This window comes from Lethenteron reissneri, unplaced genomic scaffold (genome assembly GCF_015708825.2).
Source record: "Lethenteron reissneri isolate LAM-NWPU_2019-01 unplaced genomic scaffold, ASM1570882v1 scaffold_1848, whole genome shotgun sequence".
Classification (NCBI taxonomy): Eukaryota; Metazoa; Chordata; class Hyperoartia; order Petromyzontiformes; family Petromyzontidae; genus Lethenteron; species Lethenteron reissneri.
In genome coordinates, this window is record NW_026891606.1 from 316,126 (window position 1) to 328,225 (window position 12,100).

Sequence of the window (12,100 nt, forward strand, 5' to 3'; positions counted from 1 at the left end):
TCATTTTATGTAGATATCCACATTTATTAAATATTTTTCTTCTGCAGTTTTCGTTGAAAATGCAATATTTGATATCTCAAAAACCTGACAAAACTGATGCCAGATTTAGAATCAGCACCCCAAAATTACCTTAAAACCGTTGAAATACCTTATGCCAGAAAAATGTGTTGACCAGTGTATAGTACATAGTAGTGTAGAGTGTAGTGTATAGTAGTGTATTGTATAGTAGCGTAATGTATTGTAGTGTAGTGTGTAGTAGTGTAGTGTATAGGTGAGTCGTGTATAGTCGTGTATAGTGTAGTGTATAGTAGTGTTTTGCATATTAGTGTAGTTTATAGAAGTGTAGTATATAGTAGTGTATAGTGTCGTAGTGTGTTCTAGTATATAGTAGTGTATAGTAGTGTGTAGTAGTATATAGTAGTATATAGTGTAGTAGTATAAAGTAGTGTAGTGTGTATGTGTGAGTACGTAGAACTGATCGCTCTCTCTGTGTAACCCTCACACAGAGGAGGAGGAGAAGTCGACCAGCTGGTTGAAGGTTGGCGCCATTGTAGCCGGAGGAGGTAAGCGATGACGTCACCACACCTCCACGTGATCGCTTGTTTGGTGGTGACGCTGTGGTGATGCTGTGTGACGCTGTGTGATGGTGACGATGTGTGATGGTGATGCTGTGTGACGCTGTGTGATGGTGACGCTGTGTGATGGTGATGCTGTGTGGTGGTGACGCTGCGATGACGCTATGTGACGCTGTGTGATGGTGACGATGTGTGATGGTGATGCTGTGTGGTGGTGACGCTGTGGTGATGCTGTGGTGACGCTGCTGTGACGCTGTGTGACGCTGTGTGATGGTGATGCTCTGTGATGGTGACGCTGTGTGACGTTGTGTGACACTGTGTGATGGTGACGCTGTGTGACGCTGTGTGATGGTGATGATGTGTGATGGTGACGCTGTGTGACGCTGTGTGATGGTGATGATGTGTGATGGTGACGCTGTGTGACGCTGTGTGATGATGTGTGATGATGTGACAATGTGTGATGGTGATGTTGTTGGTGATGTTGTTATTGTTGTGAGACAGAGGTCGCAACCGGGTACCCGTACCCTACCCGATACCCGGCTACCCGTACCCGGCCGGGTACAGGTACCCGTTTGCGACCCTGGTGCGGCCGAGTACGGGTAGCCGGGTAAGCAATCAAAACCCGTTTGCGACCTCTGTTGTGAGATAGTTGCCTCCTCATCACTGTTATTGTTGTCCTTGTTTGTAATCGTCATTGTTTGTTGCTATCGTCATTGTTATTGCCACCACCGTCATCACGATTGTTGTTGTTGTTGTGATCGTCATTGTCATCATCACGATTGTCCTTTATTATTGTTGTTGTGAGCGAGTAGCCTCCTCCTTCTCATCGTCATCACCGTTGTTTGTTTGTTGTGAGCCAGCGGCCACAGTTGCTCTGGCCCCAGTGGTGGTGGCAGGCATGGGCTTCTCCGCTGGAGGCATCGTCGCCGGCTCCATCGCCTCTTCCATCATGTCCTCGGCCGCGGTAGCCAACGGAGGAGCGGTGGCGGCCGGAGGGTTGGTGGCCACGCTGCAGTCCGTCGGTAAGGAGGCAGGGCCTCGATCTGGACGGCCTCTGGCCAGCGCTGTGCGTAGTGGTGAGTAGAGTAGACGCAGAGATGAAGATCCCTCAGGTGGCCTCTAGCAGGGCTGTAGGGGCAACTTTCATCAGCTAGCTGAGACCAGGCCACCTTAGGTTGGAATGGGGTCCTGGGTGTACACCCACCACTGGAGTGAAAGAATGGCAGGCGCATCTTACAGATCACAAGTCGATGGTCAGAGGGCAGATCAGCTCCACGGTAGGTCCTGGTGTCAAAGATATGGGCTCGCATCTGCTGATCCATCACTATGTAGTCCAGCAGATGTTCTTGCTTGGACCCGGCATGCATCCATTATGTTGTGTGGATGCGCCGATGCCGAAACAGCGTGTTGGTAATTACGAGCCCATGGGCTGCACAAAAATCTAGCAGCCTCCTGCCGTTGTTATTGAGCTGATTTGGCCCATGCCTTCCAATCACTCCAGACCAGGTGCCAGCATCATAACCAACTCGGGCATTGAAGTCACCCAACAAGGGGGCCACCTTAGTCAGCACCTGTGACAGGAGGTCATAGAAGGCATCTGACTCATCGGCCTTGCCTGCATCCCACCATGGATGTTCGTCTTCGGTGGGGGCATAAGTAACCACGACCACCACTCCTCGCCTCCGGTTGATGGAAGGCGAGCCCAAAGTTGCCTGGGACTTACAGCTTCCCACACCTCACCACCACGCTCCCACACCCCCTTCATTATTTTGTTCAGAAGAAGAGCCACACCCTGTTGTTTGGCAGTCTCCTGCCCCGATTAGAGGACTGTCCACTCCTCATGGTGACAGGAGCCAGAGCCGGTCCACCAGACCGCCTGAATGCCACAGAGATCCAGGTGGTACCAGTCCAGCTCCCGACAGAGGAGTGGCAGCCTCTCCTCCGCAGTGAGCACTCGAACATTCCACGTGGCCACACGTAGTGGCTTGTCGTTGTTTCTGGATGAGCCCCGAGGATATCGATTCAATCTCCTGGCTCCGCCAATTGGGATTTGGCCAGGAAACGTCATAGACGCCTGGCCCCCGGGGGCCTCCGGCACAAGCTTATTAGTTAGATATTTTAGTCGTGGTTTAGTGGTCAATTATTGAAGGTGGAGGGGCTACCAGCCCCACGCACCCGTCCAGAGCTCCCATTTAGCCGCTGTGGTGGTCACAGACGGCATGAGGGGAGAGGCCAATCGGAATTGGACCTCCCCCCCACAGCACTGTGCACGACAGCGTTGCCCGTCCGGCACTGCGAGGAGGTAGAGGGTTGTTTTGCCGTACAGACACTCACACACACAGGTACACACACACACATAAACACACGCAGAGACACAGACAAAGGTCCCCCAGGTAGCCTTTAGCAAGGCATAAGGGGGCTAGTGCTGTAATTAGTCGCGAGTAGATACGAAGATAAAGGTATCCTCAGGTAGCCACTAGCAGGGCTGTAGGGTCAAGTGCTGTTAGCAGTAGCGAATAGCGTATACACAGAGACAAAGGTACCCCCAGGTAGCCTCTAGCACGGCTGTAGGGGCAAGTGCTGGCTATTGTACACAGAGACAAAGGCCCCCCAGGTAGCCAGGGTAGCGAGATGTTAACCACCGCTCCCCTCCTCTCCCCTCTCCCCCCATCCCCTCTACCCCCCCTCCTCTTCCCCACTGCCCCCCCCCCCGGTCCCCCTCTCCTCCCCTCCCCTTCCTCCCTGCCCCACCCCACCCCTCCACCGTAGGAGCGGGTGGGCTGAGTATGGCAGCAAAGGGCGTCTTGTGGCTAGGTGGGTCGTTCTTCACCAAGGTGGCTGTGAACGCCTTCGACAGGGAGCCGACGGGAGGAGAGGAGCAGGAAGAGGAGAAGCAGACGGGAGGAGGAGGGGGAGGAGGCCAGCAAGTGTGCAGCGTCGATGAGGATGGGCAGCGCTGAGAAGTCAGCGCTGAGAGGGCAGCGAGCGCGCTCACCGTGGCCGGCCGCAGCAGTGCGAGGGGGTTCACGAACCACCTCCCGTTGGCGCGGTCGGCCACGCTGAGGTAGCAGCTCCTCTGCCTCCTGCCTCTTATTCCTCTGCTTCCTCTCATTCCTGTGCTTCCTCTGTTTCCTCCCAATACTCTTATTTCAACTCCTTCCTCTCCCTCCTTTAGTCGGTCTAGACCAGGGGTGTCCAAACTTTTTGCAAAGAGGGACCAAATTTGATAAAGTGAAGATGCCCGGGGGCCAATAGTTCCTTCCGACATTTTTACCACAAAAGTTACGTGAAAACACACACCGTTATAAAACAATTATCATTGTCACAATTACCTTTATTTTTCAAATGACAATGTAACCAAATATAAGCCGCTCAGGCAGACGTGAACAACTCTAAATACACAATTCTGCCTTTCATTCAGTCAGATAACATTGAAAAAACTGTATAGAATACCTTAAATTTCCATGAGTTAAATATCTTTGCCTCATGAACATTTTAAACAGGAGTTATAAGTAATGCAAAGTGGTCTGTTATCATTAAACTTTAAACCAAGTGAATTTTGCCCTTGTCTTTCACAAGATCTTTCAGAAAGCAATAGTTTGTGTCACATCTACAGGTACATAACATCAACAGTTTAACCAAATCTTATTCAAGAATTTAATAAAACAAGTGCCATAAGTCCAAGTGTATTAGTGTGCTTTAGGCTTTTCACTGTTAATAGTGGCAAACACTAAATTTTAGATTGATCAAGGAACAGATAACTTGCTGACACTAATGAGAAGGGTGATACTGAGATCTAGATTTCAGTAAAGAGACCAGGTCTGGCTTGAGGGCAGTGGTTGAGATGCGTAAAATGTCACGCAAGTGGGAGTCGCTCATCCTTGACCTCAATTGGTTCTTGTTTAAGTTCATGACTGAGAATGTTTGCTCACACAAATATGTGGAGCTGAATAAGCTCAGCATTTTCTTAGCGAATGACCGCATTTCTGGAAACCGGCTTTTGTCCAGCTGCCGGTAAAAGTCAACAAGAGAACACTGCTGGTGTTTTCCGCGGCACTCATCGTCACACTGCAGCTTAATGAGCTCCAGCTGCAGCTGTGGAGGAGCATCATCAGGGTCCACGGAGAAGGGAGAAGAGAAAAGCAACATGTCCTTTTCAATAACTGCAAAGTCCCTAAAGCGTTTGTTAAATTCCACAGAAAGAGATGCGATAGCTGTTGCATAACTATTCACTTGCGCACCGATGTTGTCCTGTGAGAAACTGTCAATGACCTCTTTAAAAGCTGGGAAGTGCGTGGTGCAGGGCTCTGTTTGGGACAAATGTCTTTGGAAAAGTTGCAGTTTGGTTCCAAAGGCCTTGATGTGAGTGTATAGCTGGCTCACCACTGCATCTTTTCCTTGAAGATTAACATTCAGCGCATTCAGATGCTTCGTTATGTCAACCAAAAAAGCCAGATTTGCCAGCCATACAGGATCGGACAGTTCTTCCATTGGTTGTCCCTTCTCACCCAAAAATGTCCAATTTCCTCTTTGAGAGAGAAAAATCGCTGCAGTGCGGACCCCCGACTTAGCCACCTCACATCGTTGTGATATATTATGTCACCGTAGAAATGATTCGAGAAGGGTTCGCGGCACGGATGCAGAGCCAGATAGCATTAGAATGGTGCTGCCACCGTGTGGGGAAAGGAGGAATTACATCTTTAAAGTTTTATGATTTATTTATTCTGACAGAGCTAGCGAGCCATAAATAACACATTATAAGACTGAAGCTGCGGGCCGTATGAAATCTGACCGCGGGCTGTGATTGGCCCGTGGGCCGGACTTTGGATATGTGTGGTCTAGACGGTCTAGTCAGTCTGGATGGTCTCGGTGGTCTAGTTTGTCTAGACGGTCTACTTGATCTAGACGGTCTTCGTGGTCTAGTTAGTCTAGACGGTCTTCTTGGTCTAGACGGTCTTCGTGGTCTAGTTAGTCTAGACGGTCTACTTGGTCTAGACCAGGGGTCGGCAACCTACGGCTCCGGAGCCGCATGCGGCTCTTTACGGGCTGCTTCTTGACGATATGTACGTATGTACAGTATGTACTCAGATGCATTGCGGCTCTTGAAATACTGAATTTTGTACCGAATTGGAAAGAAATGGCTCTTCTTGTTATTTTGGTTGCCGACCCCTGGTCTAGACGGTCTTCGTGGTCTAGTTAGTCTACACGGTCTTCGTGGTCTAGTTAGTCTAGACAGTCTTCTTGGTCTAGACGGTCTTTGTGGTCTAGTTGGTCTAGACGGTCTACTTGGTCTAGACGGTCTTCGTGGTCTAGTTGGTCTAGACGGTCTTCTTGGTCTAGACGGTCTTCGTGATCTACTTGGTCTAGACGGTCTTCGTGGTCTAGACGTTCTTCGTGGTCTAGTTAGTCTAGACGGTCTTCGTGGTCGAGACTGTCGAGATTGGTCTAGAGAATCTAGATGGTGTAGACCATCTCATTGGTCTAGATGGTCTAGGTGGTCTCGTTGGTCTAGATCAGGGGTCCTCAAACTATGGCCCGCGGGCCACATGCGGCCCGCCGAGGACATTTATCCGGCCCATGGTCACTAATTGGGCTGCGCTTGTGAGCACTAATTGGGCTGCGCTGGTGAGCACTAATTGGGCTGCGCTGGTGAGCACTCATTGGGCTGCGGTGGTGGGCACTGATTGGGCTGCGGTGGCGAGCACTGATTTGGCTGCGCTGGTGAGTACTGATTTGGCTGCGCTAGTGAGCATTGATTGAGTTGCGGCGGTGGGCACTCATTGGGCTGCGCTGGTGAATGGTTCAATGGGACAATTGACTGGACTTGCCCCCAGGCCTAAGGCTGCCAGCCCTCCCCTGGCTGTGCTTGACTGGCTCTCCCTCCCTCAGCTTCCTCACTTGCCCCTCGGATCCACTCCCAGTGATATTCCTGTGTGCTGGGGATGTACTGCGATCTGTGAACAAAACTGCAGGTGTAATTAACTTTCTAATGGCACCCGCACCAGTGTGAGCCTGGGGTAAAAGCGGAGTTCCCCCAATCAGACTGCATTGATGGGCAGTGCAGTCTGTATGTCTCTGTGTGGGCAAAGTTATTGCTGGTATATTGTTTTTGTAGCGCTGTATATATATTGGTATTTTACTAATAGCAATTTTGACTCGCTAGGAAACAATGATGTCAAGAAAGAGAAAAATTGACTCAGAGTGTAGGATATTCAAAGAATAGTGGACTTATGATTACTTTTTCATGCAGTACAAGGAAAGAGCTGTGTGTCTGATATGCCAGAATATAGTGTCTGTGTTCAAAGAATACAATTTACGTCAACACTATGAAACTCAACATAAAGATAAATATGATTGTTTGGTCGGAGAAGTGAGAAAAGATAAAATATTAAAACTAAAAAATACATTAACAACTCAGCAAAATACTTTTGTGAAGCAGAAGCAGCTAAATATTTCATCACTGCGAGCAAGTTTTCAAGTTGCCAAGCTAATAGCGTGCACTGGCGGACCATTCGTGGAGGGAGAATTTGTTAAAGAATGCCTTCTTTCTGTTGCCAAAGAGATGTGTCCAGAGAAGGCCGATTTATTTAGTACAGTGAGTCTTTCAGGACCTACAATTACACGGAGGATTGAAGAAATGGGAGACAATTTGCATCAGCATTTGCAAAACTCCACAAAAAAACTTTCCGATTTTTCCTTGGCACTCGACGAAAGCAATGATGTTCGTGATTCTGCACAACTTCTAATTTTTATTCGTGGGACGAATGACTATTTCGAAGTCACAGAAGAGCTTGCTGCACTGCAAAGCATCAAAGGAACAACTACAGGAGAGGATATCTATGAAAAGTTTGCCAAACTGTGAATGGTTTGGAGCTGAATTGGGCTAAACTAGCCAGTGTGACAACTGATGGTGCTCCTAGCATGGTGGGGTCTAAGAAAGGAGTAATTGCTCGCATTAACCAAGAGATGGACAAACATAACCATTCTCATCCAATAGCCATACACTGCCTCATCCACCAACAAGCGCTGTGTAGTAAATCACTGAAGTGGGACTCTGTTATGAAAATTGTGGTATCTTGTGTTAACTTCATTAGAGCTCATGCACTAAACCACAGACAATTTCAGGAATTTCTGTCTGAGCTAAATGTTGACTATGAAGATGTTCTGTACCACACAGAAATCCGTTGGCTGAGTCTAGGGAGAGTTTTGAAACGTTTCTATGACTTACTTCCACAGATTACAGCTTTTCTGCTTTCAAAAAACAAAGAAGTACCAGAGCTCAATGATGCAGAATGGAAATGGCACCTTGCCTTTCTGACAGATGTAACAGAGCTACTCAACAGTTTCAATGTGCAACTTCAAGGAAAGGGAAAGCTCCTCTGTGATATGCAATCACATGTCAAAGCATTTGAAGTAAAATTAGGCCTCCTCATCAAACAAGTGAAGGAGGAAAACTTCTGCCATCTCCCCACAACTCAAAATCTGTTAGCGGAAAAACCATTGGTTGCAATTCCCAAACAAAACATGTGTGGATTCACTGGAAAAATTGTAAAAGGAGTTCTAATTTAGATTTAAAGAGCTTCATCTCCATGAACAGGACATACAGCTTTTCCGTAACCCATTTTCTTTTGACATTGAAAATGTGGATACAATTTACCAAATGGAACTGGCTGAACTGCAGAATTGTGACTCTCTGAAAGACGCATTCAAGTCAAGCAGCCTTCATAATTTCTATGCATCTCTCCCCTCTGAGACATTTCCTCATCTCAGGAACCATGCACTCAAAATGGCAACCATCTTTGGCAGCACTTATGTCTGTGAACAGACTTTTTCTAGAATGAAACATTTGAAATCTCCAACCAGATCTAGACTAACGGATGCACACTTGCATCACTTGTTACGACTAGCAGTGACAAATATGGAACCGGACATTGACCATCTCATTAGCCAAAACCAGGCCCATAGTTCCCATTGAAATACTGGTTGATTTAACTTTACTTGTTCTTCATTTTAAATATTGTATTTGTTCCCGTTTTGTTTTTTCACTTCAAAATAAGATATATGCAGTGTGCATAGGAATTTGTTCATAGTTTTTTTTAACTATAGTCCGGCCCTCCAACGGTCTGAGGGACAGTGAACTGGCCCCCTGTTTAAAAAGTTTGAGGACCCCTGGTCTAGATGGTGTAGATGGTCTCAGGGACAGGTTTCGTGGAAGACAATTTTTTCACAGACCGGGGGGGGGGGGGGGGGGGGGGGTTGGTTCATCTGTAATAAAAGACTCGACCACGATGTCTGGCTTGGTGTCCTTTATTCGGTTCGTTTGCTGTCTCCCACACGGCTGTCCTCCTTTGAGACTTTCCACACGGTGCCGACGCTGTTGTTACACCCGTCACCGCTAACAGCTCCGCTGTTGGTCTCCGTCGTTCTCGTAGCCTCTTAGCAGCCTCGCTGCTGTTACCCTCACGCAGCCCCACTGGCTGTACTCGCTGCAGTTCCCCCTCGTGTCGCTCCCGTAGCCTCGGACAGCCTCGCGGCTGTTTCCCTGTCACTCCCGTAGCTCCTAGCAACCTTGCTGCTGTCTCCCATACACAGCCTCCCCGGCTGTACTCGCTGCAGCTCCTCAACCGCTCTCTCTCTCCAGCAGCCCCACTGCTGTCTCCTCCCGCAGCTCCGCTGGCTGCTCCCTTAGCTGGTCACCGCTGGCCGACGGTGCCACTCTTCCCTGGCTTCGCCCAGCGTGGCCTTACCCTTGCTCAGTCTCCCACTCTCCCTCGTCTCCTTCCGGTTTCATCCCTTAAGGACCCGAACCTTGCTCCCACGTCACATAACTCCACCTCTCCGTGACGTCACATCCGGGAGGTCGCTCGCGCCCGCATTACACATCATTGGGTCTTTCCCCCTTTTCAAAGAAGCTCTCCAGCGACATTTTTTTTTGTCATGTTGGCTCGGGGTTAGAGCTTGTGGGCTTACCAACACTGTGACTGAGACGAGTGCGCAGTGCGGGAAAGAGGCGCGCACGGAAGTGGTGAATAAAATAATGGGCGTGGGCCACGGTGCAGACTCATCGCTCTCACCTCCTGCTGCTGTGCGGCCCGGTTCCTAACAGGGCCTTACCATCAGCCCCACTAAAACTAAGCACCTGAACTAAGTATTTGGAGACCCCTGGTCTAGACGGTCTCGTTGGTGAAGGAGGTCTAGTCCAGGGGTGTGGAACCTTTTTTGTGCCAAGGGCTATTTGGATATTTATAACATCATTCGCAAAGGCCATACAAAATGATCAACTTAAAAATTAGCCCGGTTATATTTGGTCAAACATTTAATTAACTCGCCCCTAATGTGATGGCAGGGCCAGACAAAATGATTTTGCGGGCCGGACGTTCCCCACCCCTGGTGTAGTCGGTGAAGACTGTCGAAGTGGTCTAGTCGGGTCAGTCTAGACGGTGTTGGTGGTGAGTGCTGCACTGTAGTTTGGGGGTTTGATTCTTTACCATCGTGGTCTTGTGGCTTGGCTGAGTAAGGAAATCTGTGTACACTTTACTCAGTTACTCTCTAATAATAAAAATGTATCCACAACAACGACGCCTGTGTGTGTGTGTGAGCAAATGTCCGTGTGTGTGAGTGTGTTAGTGTGTGTGAGAGTGTGTAAGTGTGTGTGAGCTTGTGTGTATCTACCTGTGTGTGTGTGTGTGAGTATGCTTGAGGGATTCGCAAGCGTAGAGAAGGGAGGGAATGACCGTGCCCAAGAAGACCTGAAGCTTCGTGCGGAGCGACAGACCAGGTAGCTTCCACACAGCGTTACGCAACCGATGAGAAGATATTGCCACTCGACTGATTCGGAGTGAGACCTCTGCTGTTAAACTGGAGCCGGTCATAAGCACACTGCCCAGGTATGGGAAATTCTCCATTCTCTCCACTACTGCCCTATCACCGATTGGGAGTTGTGGGGGTGGAGTGTCCGATGGTACAAAATACCCAGGCAGGTGCTTTGTTTTGGTGGCGCTGATGATATGGCCCCACCTCTTAGTGGCACGCTCCAGTCTCAGCAGCAGCGTCTTCAACTCCTCCTCTGAATGAGCAGCTATTACCAAATCATCGGCATACATAACGTGGTTGACCAATAGGGAGCCATCCCTTGATCGCACCCGGGCGTCGATCAGCCTCCCATTATATCTGTACCAAACAGAAATTTCCCCGGTACAGCTATTGAAGGCTTCACGAACTACGCGGTCAAAATAGATGTTAAATAATGTGGGAGCCAGAGGACATCCCTGCCTGCACCCCAAGGTGTACAGGGAAAGGCTCTGACTCCCGGCCACGTAGTTTTACCCGGGCCAGCTCACCATCATAAAGGTCCTTAATGATCGTGAGCAGAGGGTCAGGGACTCCGAAAGCACGAAGAACAACCCAGAGCCAAGGCCGACTGATGGTATCATAGGTCTTGACCAGGTCAATAAAGCAGAGATGTAGGTCTTGTTGGAATTCCCTACACCTCTGCTGTAGCAGACGGACAGAAAATATGGCATCTGTGCAGGACCGCCCTTTCCTGAAACCGCATTGGGGCTCCGCAAGCCCCTCCTCAGCGTGCCTAGCAAGGCGATGTTGAATAATCCTTGCCAGGACCTTTCCCAGCACACTGATGAGTAATATGCCCCTGTAGTTGTTACAGTCTGTGCGGTCCCCCTTCTTAAAGAGAGGGACCACCAGGGCATCCTTCCATTTCTGCGGAACCCGTCCAGCGGTCCAGACTGTTGTTATGATGTCATATAGGGCAGTCTGTGCACAAACGCCACCCTCCCTCAGCATTTCGCTTGGGAGATCATCTCTGCCCGGTGCCTTTCCTGGTCTCAGACTCCAGATCGCCTTCAGTACTTCCTCGACAGATGGCACCTCAGCCAGCCACTCACAGGGGGTGACCTCTTCCAATATTTGAGGCACCGCAGCCTCAGCAGGGTTACCCCCACTTTTGCTGCAGGCATTGTGGTCTATGCAAATATGACTCCTTGTAAAAAAAGGTGTCAGTTTTGTTGCCAGATAGAAGGGTAAAAAAACAATTATCATATTTTTTCTTCTGGCAAAGGAGGTTCCAATGGTGTAAATGCTTACCCCGAGCTCTCATACTCTGATGGTGCGTTGTCTTTGAGTTGTCCGCCTTTTGGCGTCATCTGGTCCAACCCATGTGAGACTAGGCTCTAAGAAAAGCTGTCTCGGGTGTGGACCAATCAACTTCAAGGACAGTGCATACATTATCAGAGTTATGTTTTTTGTTTGCATTACGACTGCAGGTATTGTGGTCTATGCAAACATGACTCCTTGTAAAAAAGGTGTCAGTTTTGTTGCCAGATAGAAGGGTGAAAAAACAATTATCAAGGTTAGTCTCATTTGAGGCCAAGTCGGCCTAGGGTAGAGGACCAGTATCAGCTGCTGTAGCAACAGTCGTGTCAGCCGTTGCTGCTTCTGCGTCGCTTCCCAGCAAGGGATTGGTCTGCAGGCGGATTTACGATAAACGCTGACACGAGGGGGAGGGT

General features: G+C 49.1%; 1 protein-coding gene across 1 annotated transcript; it reads left to right on the plus strand.

Annotated features, from left to right (window-relative positions):
- The first annotated feature begins 413 nt into the window (after nucleotides 1–413).
- On the plus strand, nucleotides 414–4,164 carry LOC133339378 (interferon alpha-inducible protein 27-like protein 2A). The gene is made up of 3 exons (XM_061547518.1): nucleotides 414–563; nucleotides 1,436–1,597; nucleotides 3,345–4,164. The coding sequence occupies exons 2-3, from the start codon at nucleotides 1,474–1,476 to the stop codon at nucleotides 3,533–3,535; spliced, it is 315 nt and encodes a 104-aa protein (XP_061403502.1). The 5' UTR covers nucleotides 414–563; nucleotides 1,436–1,473; the 3' UTR covers nucleotides 3,536–4,164.
- Nucleotides 4,165–12,100: the final 7,936 nt, after the last annotated feature.

Excerpts from the sequence above, each read along its gene's own strand:
- LOC133339378 (XM_061547518.1), top strand. The coding sequence starts at position 1,474 with ATGGGCTTCTCCGCTGGAGGCATCGTCGCCGGCTCCATCGCCTCTTCC. Across the intron at positions 1,598-3,344 it reads GGCCACGCTGCAGTCCGTCG|GAGCGGGTGGGCTGAGTATG; the intron begins GTAAGGAGGCAG and ends CCTCCACCGTAG.